General features: G+C 45.3%; 1 protein-coding gene across 1 annotated transcript; it reads right to left on the reverse strand.

Annotated features, from left to right (window-relative positions):
• Positions 1 to 8,142: 8,142 nt before the first annotated feature.
• LOC9651058 lies at positions 8,143 to 9,306 on the reverse strand. The gene is made up of 5 exons (XM_024677316.1): positions 9,147 to 9,306; positions 9,048 to 9,091; positions 8,651 to 8,984; positions 8,549 to 8,592; positions 8,143 to 8,495 (listed from the first exon to the last, which is right to left on the reverse strand). The coding sequence occupies exons 1-5, from the start codon at positions 9,252 to 9,254 to the stop codon at positions 8,240 to 8,242; spliced, it is 786 nt and encodes a 261-aa protein (XP_024533084.1). The 5' UTR covers positions 9,255 to 9,306; the 3' UTR covers positions 8,143 to 8,239.
• Between the last annotated feature and the right edge of the window lie 10,680 nt (positions 9,307 to 19,986).

Here is a 19,986-nt window from a genome sequence, read left to right on the forward strand (position 1 = left end):
ATGCTGGCAGCGCAGAAGGTGCGGACCCTTCGGCAGGGACTGAGGCAAAACCAGACAAGGTCGAACAGACCGAAGTGGAATCAGTCCCTCAGGCAGTTCCCAAGTACAAACCGAAGCCCCCACCGGTCTTCAAGGGAGTGAACGACTATAAGGTGGTGGAGGATTGGTTTTACGATATGGAGGACTACTTCCGAGCGTTGCGATTACCGAGCTCGGAGAAGGTCCCATGTGCAAAACCATACTTGGCAGATAATGCCAAGTCTTGGTGGAGAACAACGGAGGCCAACGAAGGACCGGTGGCCACTTGGGAAATGATGAAGGCGAGGATCCGCGCGACATACGTTCCTCCGAATGCCACTCTGCATCTGAGAGATGAGCTGAGTAGGCTGAAGCAGACTGGAACCATCCAGGAATATGTGAATGGGTTCATGGCAAAGAGGATACTTGTCACGGACATGGGGGATATGGATGCGTTCCATGCCTTTATATCAGGTTTGCAAACCTGGGCTCGCGGTGAGGTGATGCGCTGGAACCCGACCAACTACAAGGAAGCGTTGGATGCGGCCATCAAGGTGCATTTCAACGATAACCTGCGAAAGGGGAACACGACGGGGTCGGGATCCACGTTTCACAAAGGGGCCAAACCGAGGGGAACATATAGCAGGGGGAAATTCAAGAAGAGTTTCTCTAAGAATGAGTCCTCGGGATTCCGGAAAGGCAAATCCGGTGGCCAGCGAGCAAGTACGTGGGGGAGTCAAGCGAAAAGAGACAAACCCACGGATAAGAAGGTCAAGTCATATAGCAGCGTGGGAAACAACGTATGCTACAACTGCGGTGAAGCGGGACACTTTTCAAGGGAATGTCCCTACCCGAAGAAGGCCAGAGCCAATATGGCCATCAAGTCGGGTGAAGTCCAAAATGAGGTATGTGATCCAGTCCCTAACTCAAAGTTACTCATTACACGAGCAACTTTGGTAGAGAGTCGTTCGCGACATCTACTAGCCCTCCGAGGGAAGCTCGGAGGTAGCTTTGTTAAGATCCTTATTGACACGGGTGCTTCGGATAATTTTGTGGCTGCAGACATAGTCCGGCAAGCCGGACTAACGGTGCAGCGGCTAGGCGAACCAAGGACTATAGAGTTTGTTCAAGGTAGCCAAAGCACCGATGAGGTACTTCGACAAGCGAGAGTCGAAGTGGGGACTTGGAAGGTGGACATGGATTTCACCGTGTTGGACATGGCGGGATTTGACGTGATCTTCGGAATGGACTGGTTCAATCGATTCGTGGTAGCCCTGCATGGTCAAGGTAGAAACCTTGTGGTACTGGCGAATGCCCAAGGAAGAAGATCTAGGGTGGAAGCCCAGGATCTAAAGGTAGGGCAAAGCAAGGCCAAAGAATCCTGCTTAAACCTGGTGTCCACAAGAGGACAACTCACTAAAGGAACTAAGGCAGCCTTTTTGTGCTTACTCTCGGTGAAGAGTGACAAAAAGACAAGAACGGAAGAAGTGCCTTTAGTGATCCAGCGAGTGTTGGACCAATTCCAGGATACCATGCCGGAGGAGCTACCGGCGGGGTTGCCCCCCGCACGACCGATAGAACATAAGATTGAGCTGGTCGAGGGCGCTGAGGCAGTGGTTCGTCCACCCTATCGTTTGAACGAAAAGGAACTCAAGGAGCTCAAGTGCCAACTAGAGGAGTTGGTGGACAAAGGGTATGTTAGGTTGAGCAAGTCGCCGTATGGGGCGCCGGTATTATTTGTGAAAAAGAAAGATGGATCTATGCGCATGTGCATAGATTACCGGTTGCTCAACAAGTATACCAAGAAGAACAAGTACCCTTTGCCAAGGATTGAGGACCTGTTCGATAGGTTGGGAAAGGCAAAATACTTCTCGAGGATTGACCTAAGGTCAGGATACTACCAGATCAGGGTAGCTGAGGAAGATGTCGAGAAGACAACCTGTCGAACAAGGTATGGGAGCTTTGAGTTTCTAGTGATGCCCTTTGGGCTCTGCAATGCGCCGGCAACGTTTTCGGCGTTGATGAACCACATCTTTGTACCCTATCTGGATCACTTCGTGGTCGTCTATATTGACGACATCCTGATCTATAGCGAGACGCTAGAGGAGCATGCCGAACACTTGGCGAAGGTGTTTGAGAAACTAAGGGAACACAAACTGTATGCTAAAGAGAGCAAATGTGACTTTGCTCAACAAGAGGTAAAGTTTCTCGGGCATGTGGTGGGCCAGGACGGGCTCAAGGTGGACCCGGAGAAGGTCCAAGCGATCCAGGAATGGGAGCGACCATCGAATGTACATGAGTTGAGGGCGTTCCTGGGGCTATGCAACTACTATCGAAAGTTTATCAGACACTATTCGAGAGTAGCCCTACCCTTAACGGACCAAACAGGAAAAGGGAAGATGGTATGGACAGCAGAATGCGAGGCGGCATTCGTCCACCTCAAAGGGAAGTTGAGGAAGGCTCCCGTATTGGCATTGCCAGACTTTGGTAAGGACTTTGAGGTAGAAACGGATGCTTCGGACTTTGCGTTGGGCGCAGTTCTGAAGCAAGACAACCATCCGGTAGCGTTCTTCTCGAAGAAGCTGGACAAGGCTCAACGGAAGTGGCCTGCCCATGAGAAGGAATTGTTTGCGGTGGTCAAGGCACTCAAGGAGTGGCGACACTACCTTGGGAGACACTTCAAGGTTTACACGGACAATGTGGCGACGAAACACTTCTTGTCACAGCCCGACCTAAGAGGGAAACAAGGTCGGTGGGCCAATGCCTTGGCCGAGTTTGATTGCGAAATTCTGTACAAGCCTGGGAAGAGCAACATCGTGGCGGATGCGCTAAGTCGAAAAGCGAGCTTGAAGTTGGCAATATCCAGCGCAACAGCAACCTTCTGGGACGATGTGCGGACAGCATATGAGAATGATGGTCTAGCACAAGAAGTGTTGCTGAGGAATCTAGAGGCGCGGGAAGCTCACCAGAGAGGTGAGCTGCCAACGGAAGAGAAAACGGGCTATGCGGAACGCAACGGACTCATTTATTACAAGCAAACGAGGGTGTATGTTCCAGAAGGGGAACTAAGGAAGGTGGCCTTAGAAGAGTGTCATGACGGACCTCTTGCGGGACACGGCGGAGTGCCCAAGACGATGGGCTTACTCAAGAGGAAGTACCATTGGCCAGATATGGCTAAGGACGTCCAAGACTATGTAAAGACATGTCCAACATGTCAGCAGGTCAAAGCCGTGACTAAGGCTAGTGGGGGCTTGTTACAAAGCATCCCAATTCCAGATCGCCCGTGGAAATGTCTTACGATGGACTTCATCACGGGACTACCCCCAAGCGAGGGGTTTGATGCGATATTCGTGGTGGTGGACCGATTTTCAAAGATGGCACATTTCATACCCACCACAACGGACGTGGATGCGGAAGGTGTGGCGAAGCTGTTCTTTGAACAAGTGGTTCGAGTGCGGGGAAGGCCGGAAGAGATTATCTCAGATCGAGATAAGATCTTCACTAGTAGGTTCTGGAGGACACTCCTAGAACAGTATCGCACCAAATTGAAATTCAGCACAGCCTATCACCCACAGACAGGTAATGGGTATTAAGTCAAGATTGATGGCACTAACACTTCTTGACAGACGGACGAACGGAAAGGGTGAATAGGCAGCTGGAGGATTATTTGCGATGCTATGTCTCGGGAGACCAGACCGACTGGGTAAGTCATTTGGGACTTGCGGAAATGTGTTATAACAACTCACCACACTCAAGCATCGGGGTGAGTCCATGGGAAGTCATCAATGGGCGAGCTATTGAAGGTCCTGTGGAACTCGGCGTGGCCGAGTATCATGGAGAGTTGCCCGCGGTGGAGGCATTCACGGCGGAAAGACTCAACATTTGGAATCTAGTGAGGGATTCCTTGGAACGGGCTCAACAAAGGCAAACCAAATACGCGAACCAGAAGCGTCGGGATGTAGAGTTCCAAGCTGGGGAGAAGGTGTGGCTGAACACCAAGAACCTCAGACTACCAAGTGGGATCAGCCGAAAGTTGACCCAAAGGTAAAGATGCATGTATTCCCGTAAATGAATTGATCTTGAGTTCCTTAAGCAGGTTCGCGGGGCCTTACGAGATTGAGGCACGAATCGGTAAAGTGGCTTACCGACTCCGACTTCCTCGAGAGATGGGGAAGATGCACCCAGTGTTCCACGTGAACTTACTCAAGCCGTACTTTGAGGATCCGCTTCGCAAGGACCAAGTGAGACCTTTACCTGAGGTTATCCAAGGGGAAGAGGAATACGAAGTCGAGGCCATCCTCAATGCGCGCAAGAGCAAGCGACAAGGACGCGAGGTGAGAGAGTTCCATGTGAAGTGGAAAGGATTTCTACACTGCGAAGCAACATGGGAACCGGAGGAGAACCTAGCAAACGCACGAGATCTAGTGGAGGAATTTCTGCAAGGCAGAACTTTATGTACTTATGCAAAATTCAATTAAAAATATCAATTTGCAAAGTTGAGCAAATGGCATATGTTGGGACCCGAAGGCGCGCCAAAGGTAAGCTAATTAGCATGGGTTGGATAGGTCGACCAGGCGTAGGGCACTACGCCCGACTCCCCGCGGGGATGTCGAATCCGTAGACGTATTCTACGGAGGTTGGGTTCGAGTCCCAACCCCCTAGTAAAGCAAGGCTGGGTTCAAGTCCCGACCCTATACTAGGGCGTGGTGAAGTGAGGAATATAGGGACACCTATATTCCGTTGTCATGGGCTCTTGGCCGGGGAGGCTAACTTAGGCACACCGCTAAGTGGGGGGATGCCCCCGGAGACATGGACAACAAGTCGTAGGATAAAACGAGACGTTCGATGTGGGCATCGAACTTCTTCTATGGGTGGTGGAGTTGTAAGGAACCGACTCCCCGAGATGTCGTAGGCTAAAGGATCCCCAAAAGCTTGACCGAAATGACAAAGAGTTCATCGGATGGGACCAAGTCGAGGATCGAGTCCAAGACCGACTCTAGGACCGAGTTCGAGATAGAGTCCGGAATCGAGTCCGAGACCGACTCGGGGACCGAGTTCGAGTCCGAGTTCGAGACCGAGTTCGAGACAGAGTCTGGATCCGAAATCGGGTCCGAGACCGAGTCCGAGGTCGAGTCCGAGGTCGGGTCCGAGGTCGGGTCCGAGATCGAGTCTGTGATCGAGTCCGAACCCGAATCCGAAGTCGGATCCGAAATCGGGTCCGAGATCGAGCCAGAGACTAAGTCCAAATACTAATACGGGTCAAGGGGTGAAAGCCCAAAGCGTGCGTCTCCCAGGGGGGGGGGGCTGCAGGGGGTTCCAAAAGTATAGTAGGGATAGTGAGGTCCAGGAACCAGTTTAGAAGGGACTCTCCAGTTGGGCTTCCAAACCGACTTGAGGTTGGGACTGGGACCGAGGGGCCTTGGGTGGGAGTGAGCATGGACTTGGCTGGTGCCGGAGGGGCCATCCAAGGAAGTGCTCAAGAGCAGCTCCCACTCCCGAAAGGGAAACCGATTGCGGTGCTCCCGGCTCAGGTGGAGTGGTGCCCCACTTGAGTACCTTGTGGCTCATTGGTCCTCGCCCTTCCGGGGGCTTGGGCCTTTCCTTCGGGATGGAAGAGGGGGGGTAGAGGTACCCATACCGGGCCGTTAGGCCACGGTGTTTCGCCCCGACGTCCCGAAGCAAGTGCTGCTCCCAAGGCTTGGGATTTAGAGGGTCCCATGATCAAGCCTTGTGATACCTTGGGGTGTTAGGAATCTGGAGGCTTGGTGTGCTTGGTTGCTTGTGCCTGCGGGGAGTGTAGCCGAACCTTAAGTCCAGTCTAACCCGGGGAGGGGGATTGGGAGAGATTTGGGAATCCGTAGATGGATGGCTAACACTCCGTTGCTCGTGCAGTAAGTAGTTGAAACCAAGTAGGAGCTGGCACCATAAGCGAGAACCTTGGCGAGGGAACTTAGCACAAGCCAAGGCGGAGTTGGTCGGATAGGCGAGGTAAGCTGGCAAATTGGAAAGGAAAAATTTGTGGCTTACAATAAGACATTGTCACTTGATTGAGAAGTTATGTACACCTTTCTATTAGCCAGAAATGCACTGTAATGTTATCCAGTATATACATAATTGCGTTTGGTGCCAAGCTCCTATTACTCCCCCTCATGCTATGGAAGGATGGTTGGAATTAATTACAATTTCCCATTCGTTTGAGTTAGTGGCATTTGATTTGATGGGACCTTTTCCATAATTGACTGTTGGTAATAAGTATGTCATTATTGCTTTTAACTTCTAGCATTCTTGTCCGAAGCGGATTCTTTCGGATAATGGTCCTGCATTTATAACTGAGGCATTTCACGTTTTGACATCTCAGTTGGGGATACGCCACAATTTTACAAGTGCTTATCATCTGCAGTTAAATAGTATGGTGGAACAACTCATTTAGACCTCCAAAAAGACGATTGCAAAGTACGTGAATTTTCAATATTCGGATTAGGATGATTATTTGCCATCTCTTTGGTATGTATATGTCACAGAGGTGTAGAATTCAATTGGTGCTTCTCCATATAAATTTTATGTGGTCATGATCTAATATTGCCAACAGAGTTGGGTTTATCTTCATGATTGCTACAAGCTACTAATACTAGGTTAAATATTTAACAAGCATTCTTCCACTTGTCCGAGCAGAGTTTGTCAAACACCTGAACTGCATACAAATGGGACAACAACAGTGTTACAACTCCCATAATTGTCCACTTGTGGAGTATAAAATAATTTGTTTTCCCCATCTTATAATATGTGGTTTATTTAAGGGGCTCTTTGCTCAATGGAAAGGACTATATCAGGTGTTGTGGCAAGTTGGACTGCAAGTTTATGAGGTTTGGCATGATGTCTAACAAGCTGATCCTCTAGAAATTGTGCATGTGCAACAGCTGAAATGTTTCGTACAAAGGGGTCAAGAACAATTGACACCACCTATAGATCCATAGATGCCTCCTTCTAATGTTCCTTCAGTTCCCAGCTTATCCACGAGAGAACCCTCACAGTCCTCCATCATTCTGAGAGGAAGGGATAATGTGAAGTCTAAGTGTATAACTACAATGCCAAATGTTAGTATTAGTATAATGGGATTTTGGTAGCTATCAGATTGGTTTCAATCTAGACCATTCGCTCATGTATATAAGCTAAAGATTTTGGGTTAATTCTTGTATTCTCTTTCCATATTCAATGCACTCATAATATGTTAAACTTGCATAACAAGCACAGAAGTTTTTTTTCTTTATCGTAAACCCTCTTATGTAAAAACATTAGTTCTTTTGGGGCTGTTCATCATATATATAGCTAAGCACCTAGCACTGCGAGTATTTTGCTGGCTGCACAAGTGATGGATTGCACTAGGGCATCACAATTTAAGCACTCTGCCATGGAATTCTGAAAAATAACATACTTAATTGTTTCTACCTAGAACTTTTGTGAAGTGTTAGAGAAGGTCCATAATGGTATGAATCTTGCACTCTGCCACCCCATTATGTTGGGTTGTATATAAACTGGCACTAGATTTTAATATAATTTTTTGATAATTGAGTTTTTGGGAACAAATGCTATTGAAAGCATGATTCACAAGTTTAACACCATTGGTCATGTTAATGTCTTGATTTGATAACTAATATAGTTTTAGACCAAGGCTTTCCAATCTATAAAACAATCAAAGAAATCAGATTTCTTCTTCTAAGATCATCTATGAAAGTCAGAAAATACTTAATGTTCTTGAAGGATAGAGCTTGCACTAAACCACAAATATCAATATGGATAAACTCAAGTAAATTGTTTACTCAACTTCCAATTGTCTTAAAACATTGACAAAAGTGTTTTTCAAGCTTATAGAGCAAGAATTACTTCATAAAATACATCATGGAGCAAGAATTAGCTCATAAAATACATCCAAACCATTCACCATGTTCCTTAAGGTGGAATTCCCAAACAATAATGAGCAAGGGCTAAGCAGTTTATGCCATAATCACATGTGCTTTTACTAATAAATAGTTGGTAAACTCCTTGTGCTTAAGTCAGTATAGATTTCCTTCCTAAGAGCTATATTAACCATGTCATGACTTTGTGCATTTGAATAACACAAATTGATGATCAAAGTATCTAGTAATAATTTTATTATCAACTTTTATTAACCATAACAGACGCATGTAACCAAGTACAGGCAAAACAACTTGCAGGGCTGCTTCTAGTGAAACTCGCAATCGTCACTGAGATCTCGATGCCAAATTTTAGCTGCAAACTCGTCCACGTCAGGGACGCATGTGTTTCCTTTGTAAACACCGGGTGGATCCTCCCACTTAATTAGCGGGTCTGGATCCTCAACCAGAAATGCCATCATCTGCCTTCCCCGAATGACGGTGCCCTCCACTATTCCAATCACCATCAGGATGTCCTCGTCGTTGGGCGGATAGAACCTCCAAGTCACCGCCGGCGCGATGTTCCTAGGAAAGGCCAGGTCTCTAAACAAGAAAGAAAAAGAGGAAAGAAAAGATACCGAACGTCCGTAACCTTGCAGAACTTGTTGCCAGTTTTGTCCTCCTGAAACAGTGAACGAAAAACTAAAAACCTTCCTGATTTCCAAACTCTCACGCCATACCTGTGGCTCTCCAACTTGAAGATCCGAATCGCCTGGAGGCGGGAGGTGTCGGGTAACGGTAGCTCGAAACAGCCTCCTCACACCGTCCTTGACCTGCGCATGGTTCACCACACTCTGATCGCGATGCCAGATGCGAGCTACAAACGCATCCACGTCGGGGATGCATGTCTCCGAAAATCGAACTTTGGGACGAAGAAGCGGCTCGGGATCATCGATCAGGTAAGCGACCCTGACCATTCCCGGAATCTCGCAATCCATTATTCCCAGCACGAGCAGCACCCCGTCCGCGTTGGGTGGATAGAACCTCCAGATGACCCGTATCATACGAATCTTCCTGCTTACACACAATTCTCTTTTTATTAAAGCGAGAGAGATAGACAGAGAGAGTCAAACAAACCTGGTGTCGGTAACAAGGCAGAATTTGTTCCCACGTTTATCAGCCTGATCATAGAAAACCAGTCAATCTGAGATGAGGAAAAGGCAAAAATCAGGAGACCTGTAGCTGCCCAACTTGTAGATCCGAGTCGTTTGGAAGAGGGTGAAAAGAGGTGTCTTGCGCTCGCGCAAATAACCTCCTCACTGCGTCCTTCGCCTGCACCTCCATGGCCCTATTGCCGAATTGCCCTAACGTTATAGCTTCAGGGAAAACTTCCGCTTTGCTGGCGTACTGTGAGCCGTTGGATAGAGAAAGTTTTCTAGTCCCTTTGACGACTAATTGTTTCCTTTGATTGCTTTTAGCTTTTCGTGCTGGGTGATCAGTAATAAAAAGAGACAAGAAATTTCGTTTAACACAGCTATCGAAAATACTTTAGTGGCCTGATGGTCTTATTTGAGCTGATCAGCACAGGTGGACTCAGCGGGTCCACGGAGATCAATGTTGCAAACAAGCACTTCCGGTGGAGCCAAAAGCCATGGATGATCCAGGGAGCCTGTTAAAGAGGCTGAGGCTGCTGAGCTTACACGGCGGAAAGATGCTGGTGCTCAACTTACGGCCGCTCTACATGGAAAATTGGAGTTAAACCATTGTCCACCGAAAAGTTTATGGGCTTTCCGCCTTCCTATGACATAAAGCAATGAGAGTCCAAAGGCATTTTAGTAGCTACTACGCACCACAACACAAGCTTCCAGCTGAGAAATAAGATCATGTTAACATTCCAACTTGCTGAGCTTCCCACCAATCCACGGCAGCTGATGGAATCTTATCAACGGCAAACACTGACATCGGCATAAGATCTGATCGTGATTGGTTCATTATCTCCTCTCGAGCAGCCAAGGAAGCGGTCCTGCAGAAGACTTTACGTAAGAATTGAAGCTTTAGCACCTGTTTCGACACGATCGAAGGCCCTAAGGAAGACTCCTAGCTTGAGAGACGAACTGATTGGCACTAGAGCAAAATTTTCGGGCAGTGCCAAGCGAGAGCAAGTCCTGAAGCATGTTATCCACAAACGTCCGTTATATGTTGTACTACCTTGATTCTTTCCCACTTTAGCAAACAGTCATCTTAACCAGCATGGAGTCTGTCACAGCATACACTTCATCGTACACCGAGCTAAAAACACCATCGTGTAGCTCACCTGTGGATCCTATGACAGAGCAGAAAAGGATATCTCCGCCACAAGTCCGTGGAGCTTTCTTGCAAGCCTCCAGAACACCAAGCAGAGCAACGCTGACACATCCGACATCACTGTCAAGCCGTCCCTTGTTCTCCTCGACGAATTCGTACCAATATTTGCTGCCACAACCGATAGAGAGCAGAGGCCCTTCCTGTATTGCTCCTGTGTGATGGATCACGAACGCTCCAATGGTTCCGTCGAGCTTCCTTGCGGTGACTATTGCTGCTACCTCAAAACTGCCTCCCTTCCTTTCCACGTGCGTCTCTTGCAACAGCTCCACCATCACAGCTTGAGCTCCCCTGCTCATGCTCCCATAAGGATCTGCTTTGTCGAAATGCTCACTCTCCACTACTTCATGCAGCCTTGGAAACAATCTCTGACCCCACTTCCACTTTCCAGCGATCCCCACAAACACCTTGTGCTCCTCCGATACAAGCCTAAACTTAACTGCTCGTTTAACTGATTTTGCCGGGTCAGGGAACGATGCTAGTGACTCGCTGCAGAGGACAAGCCCCTTCGGCATGACGATGGCCGCTATACAAGACCCCAAGGCGAATTGGCGAGCACTGATAGCGTCGAAAATCATGCTGCATAGTAGGCAGAGAATCTGCAGAAAGACACTCTCTTAAGAGGAAAAGAAACGAGAGGATCCTCACCTCAAAACTTATAACGATCAGAGCAATCCACTTGCATAACTTGGCATTTTGCTCCACAAACTTTCTGATGTTGTCGATTTCACCCATGGGATCATTTGGCAAGTCCTGGATATAAACGAGCCATAAGAACAAGGGAAAAGGCTGGACAAGATAGTTACCTGTTCCCATGACTTGTCAAAGAAAATGAAGGCCACAAGAGACGATTGAAGCAAGAGTAAACTTACAAAGACTATAGACGACTGGTAAAAAGTCCAAGTAACGATAGTTGACTTAAAGATATTAGAAACGAAATGGGACTTACGCAGCACAGGCAGCGGCCTCTCAGAGCTTGGGCCCCAACGCATCCAATTAAGCACAGGCAAATTCCCACTCCCATGAAAACATACTCAAACCTATAGAAAAAAACACCACACGATTAAAATCATAAAACAAGCAATAAAAATTATATACCATGGAACGGGGAGAGAGAACTCCAGCGCTATCACTCGAAGCAGATCAGATCGAGAAATCGGACTGCATCCATCGTTGTCCCCGTGCTTCAGGAGCTGATCGATCATCCACATTGTATAGAGGATTGCACCTACACGAACAACAGCAGTCGATAAAGCATCCACATTGGATCATACCTAGCCCGATGAGGAACAGGAGCTTGACGACGATCTGGAGGTATCCCCGGCATTTCATCTTGCGCGGAGCTCTGGATTGCCCTAAACCCTAATCTTGGATTTTCATTTTCATGTTTTTCCCGCCATTTCCTTGCAAGCGTCTAGGGTTTATGGAGAAGGAAGAAAAGTAAATAGTCACTTTTTTCTAAATCATTTGAAAGCTTCTTTGTAACAAAAATTTTACTGAGGACCTTTTTCCTTCTGCATAGATGGAAACTAAAGAACTCACCATTAAAATGTTATCACTCAATGTCCAAACATTTATGCTTTTAAAAAGTCTTGTTTACTACTCTAGAACTCATGAAGCTAGTGGATTGATGAGAAACATAAAATCTTTTAGACAATTATGAATTGAACTTTTATTTGTTGCTTAGATAGAGATTAATATTATATATAAACATAACAAGTCATCCTCAAGATTTCTTCAAAGAAATGTTTGATATTTAGGTATAATTAAGGCATTTTTTAGCCTTAACCACCGTTTCACACCCTCAAACATACACTCACATGCCCGCAATTCCATGCTTATAATTCCAAGCTTAAGCATAAGAGAAAAAAGCCATGAAAGAATATTCTAGAGACTTAAATGTTATGCTCTCTCAAACTAGAAATCTAAATTATGATAGTTGCTTATAATCTTCCACCATCTGATTCACATACTTTGTTTGCCCATCTGTCTAAAGATGATCTCCGCTTAAGAATTTCAAAGTCACTTGTATAATCTTTGCAAAAATCTTTTAAAATCCATTAGTGAACTTTGAATCTTGATCACTAATGATATTCTTTGGCAAACCAAAATTAAGAAAAACCTTTTCTAAGTAAACTGCAATCAAGTATGAAACAATGACAATTTTCCGAAAGGTTAACAATTGTATATATTTCATTAAATGATCTATTATGACCCATATTTGCTCCTTTTGCTTTTGTATTCATAACAAACAAGTGATGAAATCTATAAAGATACTACATTAATAACTCTAAAGAATAGATAAAGGTTGCAAAAGACCCCCTAGCTTCTCCTATGGCGCATTTACTCGTTGACAAAGTTTATATGATTTACAATACTTAAAAATATCAGCATTCATATTCCTCCAATAAAAATTGAGCTTAATCAACTTATATTTCTTCTTCCCCCCAAAATGACTAGCCTCTAGACAATCATGATAATGAAAAACTTGAGTAATTAATGCATCCACCTATAGGCAAATATCCATGACTATTGTTGTAAAGAATCCAATCTATCAATGAGAAAAATGCTTCCATCTAGAAACTACCTCAGTATCCTGAGCTTAGGCACACTTAACCAATTGCCCAAACTTGTTGACCACCTTACTCAAATGATGACAAAATTGTATTTATAATACTGTCATATGACAAGCACGAGATAAAGTGTCCTTGACCACTATATTTGATTTTCCCAAATGATGCTTAATAAGAAACTCCCCAAACTCCATGAGTTTGACTATCCAGCGAGCTTACCTAGTATTCAACCTCTTTAGGGATTGCATGATAAAATATATACAACTTGGGGAATTCCTTATAAAAGTAGAGTTAATACACAAAGAGATAAAATGGATATATGCTCTAAGTATAAGTTCCATGCTTTGGGAAAAAGTAAAAAAATCCATAGCTATGGCAGATACTACTCATAAACATTGTAAGTTCCTGAATTTAGACTTTTTAAGAGGTCATCTAACCCAATACTATTCAAACCCAAAAACATTTAACCCCAAATATCCCAAAACCCTTAACCAATTGGAAAAAGGGGTGTAATTTTGTTCATAGGCCTTTTCCCTTTATATTTGAACCCTATGGATTGTCCTTGAGTCATTCCCTTTGGTTGCTTACAATCCACCATGCTTCTTTACAAGGTCACGCCCTCGTGAATGGAAGCTGAGAGCTGTAGCTCTCCTAAGAGCCCCGCTTGTGAGACACAAATCCCTAAGCCCCAAAGTGGAGCCGAAAGGGTGCCACTGTAAGCGACTAAATTTTTCATTCTACTTTAGTCACTTGACCACACCTCCGACCACTTGAAGGAGTCTTATTCACAACCTCCATAGGTCCAATTCAGGACTTGGGACTTGCTAGCCCCAAGAGTGGCATCCATGCCACTCCACCCTTGCATCTGGTCCAAGTGCTCCACGTGTCCGATCCCATGATCGACACTCAAAGGTACCACCGACATAGCAGCCTGTTACGCTAAGGCCATGCCCAATCCCCTTTGCTGCACTGGTAGTCCAATACCACTTGCACCACAGTCTTGTCTCTCTAAGACTGGGCCAACCATCCGTGAGTGGTTATCCCAGATCCACTCCTTAGCATCCTTCGGATGCCCACTGACAAGGGGAATAGCCTTCCCCAATATCCCTCTGTCTGTCCCCATTAAGTCCCTTTCTGCCCTTGGCCGTGTTTGCCAACACTGCCACTGGATCGAGGCCCACAGGCCTGACCACTAAGTCCCATGGTCCTCTGGGACTTCCTCACCACGTGACTGTATCCTTGGCCACCACACCAAAGGACTGCTCCTTTTCCTTTCCACAGTCTGGGACTTTGGGACAACACTTCGGAACACCGTGGCTTTACGCGAGCCACCTGGGTACTCTCCCCGCCTTCCGCCTTTGGGTGCTCTAGCCATAGGCTTAGAGCAAGGTTCCGTTGAGCCACGTCTGATATCCAAGTAGGTAGTGCCACCCACACTTGGACTGGGAGCATCGGCCAGTCAATCTCCCGGGGGAACTAGAGCCAGCTCTTGAACACTTCACCAAGCTACCCCGCTTGTCGGTCTGTATTCACTCTAGTCTTGGACTTCCCAGTGGTCAGTTCATCACCAAACACTGGGTCTAGCCTTCCTGGGCCAAACTAGCCTTTCCTGGCCAAACTGGCTCCACTGCAGTCCTCCCCCCTTACTATACTTTTGGAGCTCACCAAACCCCCTAGGGTTTGGGAGACGAACGCTTTGGGCTTTCACCCTCTCAAACTCGAACTCAGACTCGGACTCAGACTTGGACTCGGACTCAGACTCGGACTCGGGCTCGGTCCCGACCTCCGCCTTGGTCTCAGTCTCGGTCCTGATCTCGGTCTCGGTCTCGGTCCCGGTCTTGGTCTCGGTCTCGGTCTCGACCTCGGACTCCATCTCGGGTCCTTCTCGGACTCCATCTCGGATTCCATCTTGGGTCCATCTTGGACTCCATCTCGGACTCCACTTCGGACTCCATCTCGAACTCCATCTCGGACTCCAACTCGGGTCCATCTTAGACTCCATCTCGGACACTTCTACGTGCCATGTGTTGGTCCTTTTGGGTCCCTTTTGAAGCCTCGCTTATTGCTCGCTCCGTGCTTGTTCCTCGAGCAATTTGTTGGGAGTTCCACTCCTGCTCTCGACCTTTCAAGTCGGAGCTTTTAGTCCAAATGTGTTACGCTCGTTTGGCTTTCGCTTCGGCCACTACCACGTGGCACCCTTCTGGCTCCACTTTGGGGCCTAGGGATTTTGTGTCTGAAGATGGAGTCTGAGATGGACCCGAGATAGACCGAGATAGAGTCCAAGATGGACCTGAGATGGAGTCCGAAATGGACAGAGATGGAGTTCGAGATGGACCTGAGATGGAGTCCAAGATGGAGTTTGAGATGGACCAAGACGGAGTCCGAGATGGACCTGAGATGGAATTTGCGATGGAGTTCGAGAAGGACCCGAGATAGACCGAGGCCGAGTCCGAGTCCGAGTCCGAGGGTGAAAGCCCAAAGCTTCATCTCCCAAACCCTGGGGGGTTTGGTGAGCTCCAAAAGTATAGTAAGGGGAGCACTCCAGTGGAGCCAGTTTGGCCAGGAAAGGCTAGTTTGGCCCAGGAAGGCTGTGCCCAGGTGTTGGGTGATGGGATAACCACTAGGAAGTCCAAGGCTAGAGTGAATATGGACTGACAAGCGGAGTAACTTGGTGAAGTGTTCAAGAGCCGGCTCTAGTTCCCCCGAGAGATCGAATGGCCGATGCTCCCAATCCAAGTGTGGGTGGCATTACCTACTTGGATACCTGGTGTGGCTCAATGGAACCTCGCTCTAAGCCCATGGCAAAAGCACCAAAAGGCAGAGGTGGGGAATCCTACTGTCCTTTGGGACTTCCTCACCATGTGACTGTATCCTTAGTCACTGCACTAGAGGATTGCTCCTCTTCCTTTTCACAGTCTGGGACTTTGGGATAACATTTCGGAACACCGTGGCCTTACGTGAGCCTCATGGGTACTTGGGCCTACAGGCCTTGTTCCAATGGTAGTGTTGGCGAACACAGCCATGGATAGAAAGGGACTTGGTGGGGACTGAAAAAGGGATTGGGGAAGACTGTTCCCCATGTCTACGGACATCTTAAGGATGCTAAGGAGTGGATCTGGGATGATCACTCATGGACGGATAGCCAAGTTTTTGAGGGATGGGACTGCGATGCAGGTGGTGTTAGACCATCTGTGTGATCAAGGTGAATGGGCATGGCCTTAGTGTAATGGGCTGATATGTCAGTGGTACCTTGGTGTCGATCATGGGATTGGACACGTGGAGCACTTGGACCAAGTGCAAAAGTTGAGTGGTAGGGATGCCATTCTCGGGGCTAGCAAGCCCAAGTCTAGAATAGGACTTATGGAGGTTATGAGTGAGACTCCTCCAAGTAGTCAGAGGTGTGGTTAAGTGACTAAAGTGGAATGGAAAATTTAGTTGCTTACACCGCTCTTTTGACACCCTACCCCTTGAGTTGAGCCTAGCAGGAGTAAATTAGACTTATCAGATGTCAATCAACATATGGTGAGATTCTCTTAACCAACCAATAGAGTCAGACCCGAGACTTCTCTAATACCAAACATAAACTCATGAATTTAGATTTCCTAGAAGGTCATATAGCATTGTATTATTCAAACCCAAGGACACTTAACCCTAAATATCCCAAGACCCTTAACCAATTGAAAAAAGGGGTGCACTCTTGTTCATGGGCCCTTTCTTTCTAAATTTGAACCCCATAGATCATCTCTCGAGTTATTCCCTTTGGTTGCTTACAAGCATTTACTAGAGGCAACTAGATTTGGTTGCTTTTCTAGAAGAGAATAGTCTAAAAATTGGTTTTTCAATCCAATTAGACATAAACTTATCATCTTCATTCTCAAGAATTGCCTCAAGCTCTTCCACAGCAATAAGTGTGTTGCAAATACCTATTTTATAATTATCTATGTCCAAGCTTATATGCACAACATCCAAACTCTATGTTGGTGCTGAGAGATCCTTAGTAAGAAAGAAAAACTAGTATATATCTAGCATGCTCTACATACTATTCAGCTTTAGAAAATGGTACTTTAGGTGTTGGAGTTGCAAAAGTGGCTGGAGGAACCACCACCTTGTTGGATTCCCCACTATATGGCAACAAATGGATTAATGTGAAATCCCTAGATTCTGAAGTCAAGGGGCCTCTAGAATTGTGTAATGATGGTAAAGAAGTTAGGTGTGATTATTATCCAGTTAAAGAAGTCAATCATATTATATTGAACAACTTACATCTCCAACAATATATCATCTTTCATGAGTTCTGAGGAAAGAATTTTGAGATCTTGGTTAACTTTAATAATAAAAGTAGTATCTATTTTAGATGAGCTGGATGAAAGTGGAAAATAGCCATAAGCATTGAAAAGAGTCACTATATAGATGCTATTGGTGATTGTTAATTCTCCTTTAGCCGAAGTTGTTATAGAACTTATTGTAAAATGCCACAGCTATTCCAGGATGATGGAGTCTTTCAAGGTTCTAGAGTTGAGTTGTTGGTAATCCACTATGATAAAGTCAAGTGTCAAAATCATATAGTGCACCAAAATCTTGATGTTGCATCAAATGTTTGCAAGGATCACAATATAGTTGGCTAATATCTTGGGGAGCCACTTCTAAACCACTAGAGTGTGTCAAATTGAGAAAGATGATGTTGCTCTAAGAGCATAAATAAAGTAATGCTTATGCCTTTAAGGAAGAGTTTTTGATTCGAACCTCCATAACAAATGCTCATGAATTGTGAGTAATCTATCTACTATTTGCATATTATGTTAAGTTGCCATATGGAAACTTATGAACTTTGCAAATGCCTCTAAATGAGAGTTGAAACTCTTAAAAGAATCTATGGGGTTTAAATATAGAGGGAAGGGGCCCATGAATAAAAATGCAACCCTATTCCAATTAATTAGGGTTTTGGGATAGTTGAGGTTAAATATCATTGGGTTTGAATAGTATTGAGTTAGATGACTTCTTGTAGCGCACCTAAATTTGGAGCTGAACTCCAAGCCTATTGTGCTACAAAATGAGGGTTAAAATGAGGGTTAAAATGAGGGTTCAATACAAACACAATCCCACGAGCACCAGCTCCCCAAATCCAACACCTACATGCTAAATGGTGTTAAATAGGTGCTTAGCAAGATTTTGGCATACTAGTGGCATAACGCGAGGAGGAGGGTACCCCACCGACTAGAGTAGCATGGAGCTTTGGTTTAAACCCAAGTTGGATGCAAACCAAAGAGCGACACAACCTAGCAAGAGCCAAATTAATATCTAAGGTGGTCAGACATGCATTCCAACCACTATCTCTATTATACATTTGGAACCCCCTATAACCCCCCTTTACTCATGAATACACACTTTGGGCTTTTACCCCAAGCCTCCCTTAGTACTAGGAGTGAGTCTTTGGGACAAGCGTGAAATTTATTAAATATGGAATGGCACTAAGTTGCAAATCTGGAAATATGAAAAACACCATAAGATTAAAGACACTCTCTACATTCCATGCCTCTTGGGCAGATTTAAACACTTGCCATAAATAGCATATAAATCTGGGATGGAACCAACACATAGGGCATGATAACGAGGGTGTTTGGCAAACACAATAAACTATCATGGAGGGATTAGACTCAATACGTAAGAGTTCTTGCTAAACCAGTGCAAGACAGAGCAGAGAACCAATAAGCTGGGCCAAGTATACTTAGCTAAATAGATACTTAGGAATTCCTTTCTTATAGTGTAGATGCTAAGTCTAATTTATTAATACTTGGATAATAGGGGTTAATAAAGGGAACTAGCAATACCAACCTCCTACCATCATGGTAGTAAGGAGAGAGTGTCTGTAAAGACTAGCTGACAAATATCTTTCGATACCCGAAGTCACAGTCACAACACTCCCTCCCTTAGGGAAGATCAACGTCCTTATCGATGCATACTTGAGTCTAGCAAACTATCAAGGAAACAACTTCGGAAGTTAATGGAAAGCACACTATATAGGAAATATACCGACTTAAATGAGTTATAAGATTACCTCTTCTCTACATCTAAAGATGTTAAAACTTAGACACCCTCTGGCTGTTATTAACAAGGAAATGACTAACAGAGTTTGCTACCCTTGCTACTCCGAGTACCACTCGGCTTACAAAGGAATGATACATCCTTGCCCACGAAAAAGGGCCAATGGCCAAACTTCCCTTGAGTAAAAATCAACCCTGTCAGGAAGATTTAAACAATTATTATAAACTGGCAGATGAAGTTATTTACACGACCACACCCCTTTTAAAAAATGAGTCATCGAGAGAAAGGTAGGACTTATGATCAGTCTATAATAGTTATCCCCATAGTTATGGATTGAACATATGCACCAAAGTGCCAAAGTCAGCCTACCAAAACTAACCCAAGAACTAATGATCGAGAGAAACAAAACTTTTGATTTTTAATAGAAATGTATTACTTTATTAATTTGCAAGATTTATTACAAGATTAAAATAACTACTTTTTATTACGATTCTCATACTCTGTGACAAACTCATGAGCATGTGTAAAATCCCTAAGAAGCTCCCAAGTTGATTCACAAGTTGGATAACCTTTCCACTTAACTAGATACTCTCGACGTTTGACACGTTTAAGCCAGAATAGCTTCCACTTCATATTTAGGTTCACCATAAACAACATCTGGAGCTGGATGGACATCCTTAGAGTGGCCAGGATCCTCATGATATGGGGCCAGTAAACTGATATGAAACACATCATGAAGACTAGACATCTCTTTTGAAAGATCCAACTGATAAGATACAACACCAATCCTTTTCAAAACCCAATAGGCTAAAATATATCTTGGTAACAACTTCCGAGAGAAAAATCCCTTAATATTCAAGTTGTTAGAAGATAGCCACACCTAATCTCCCACTTGATAGGATACATTTTGATAATGCTAATCTTTATCATGTCGATACCTATCCTGAGCTTTGCCCATTGCCTCAATAGCTCTAGACCAACCTTGGTATAGCTACTCTTATAAGTCTTAGCAATTGGGATTAACACTTTGGATATTGGTTTTGGTACAACAATCTGTTGAGGAACCTTATGAGCATTCCCTTGCAACATCTCCTATAGAG

Source organism: Selaginella moellendorffii, unplaced genomic scaffold, assembly GCF_000143415.4.
Source record: "Selaginella moellendorffii unplaced genomic scaffold, v1.0 SELMOscaffold_19, whole genome shotgun sequence".
NCBI lineage: Eukaryota > Viridiplantae > Streptophyta > Lycopodiopsida > Selaginellales > Selaginellaceae > Selaginella > Selaginella moellendorffii.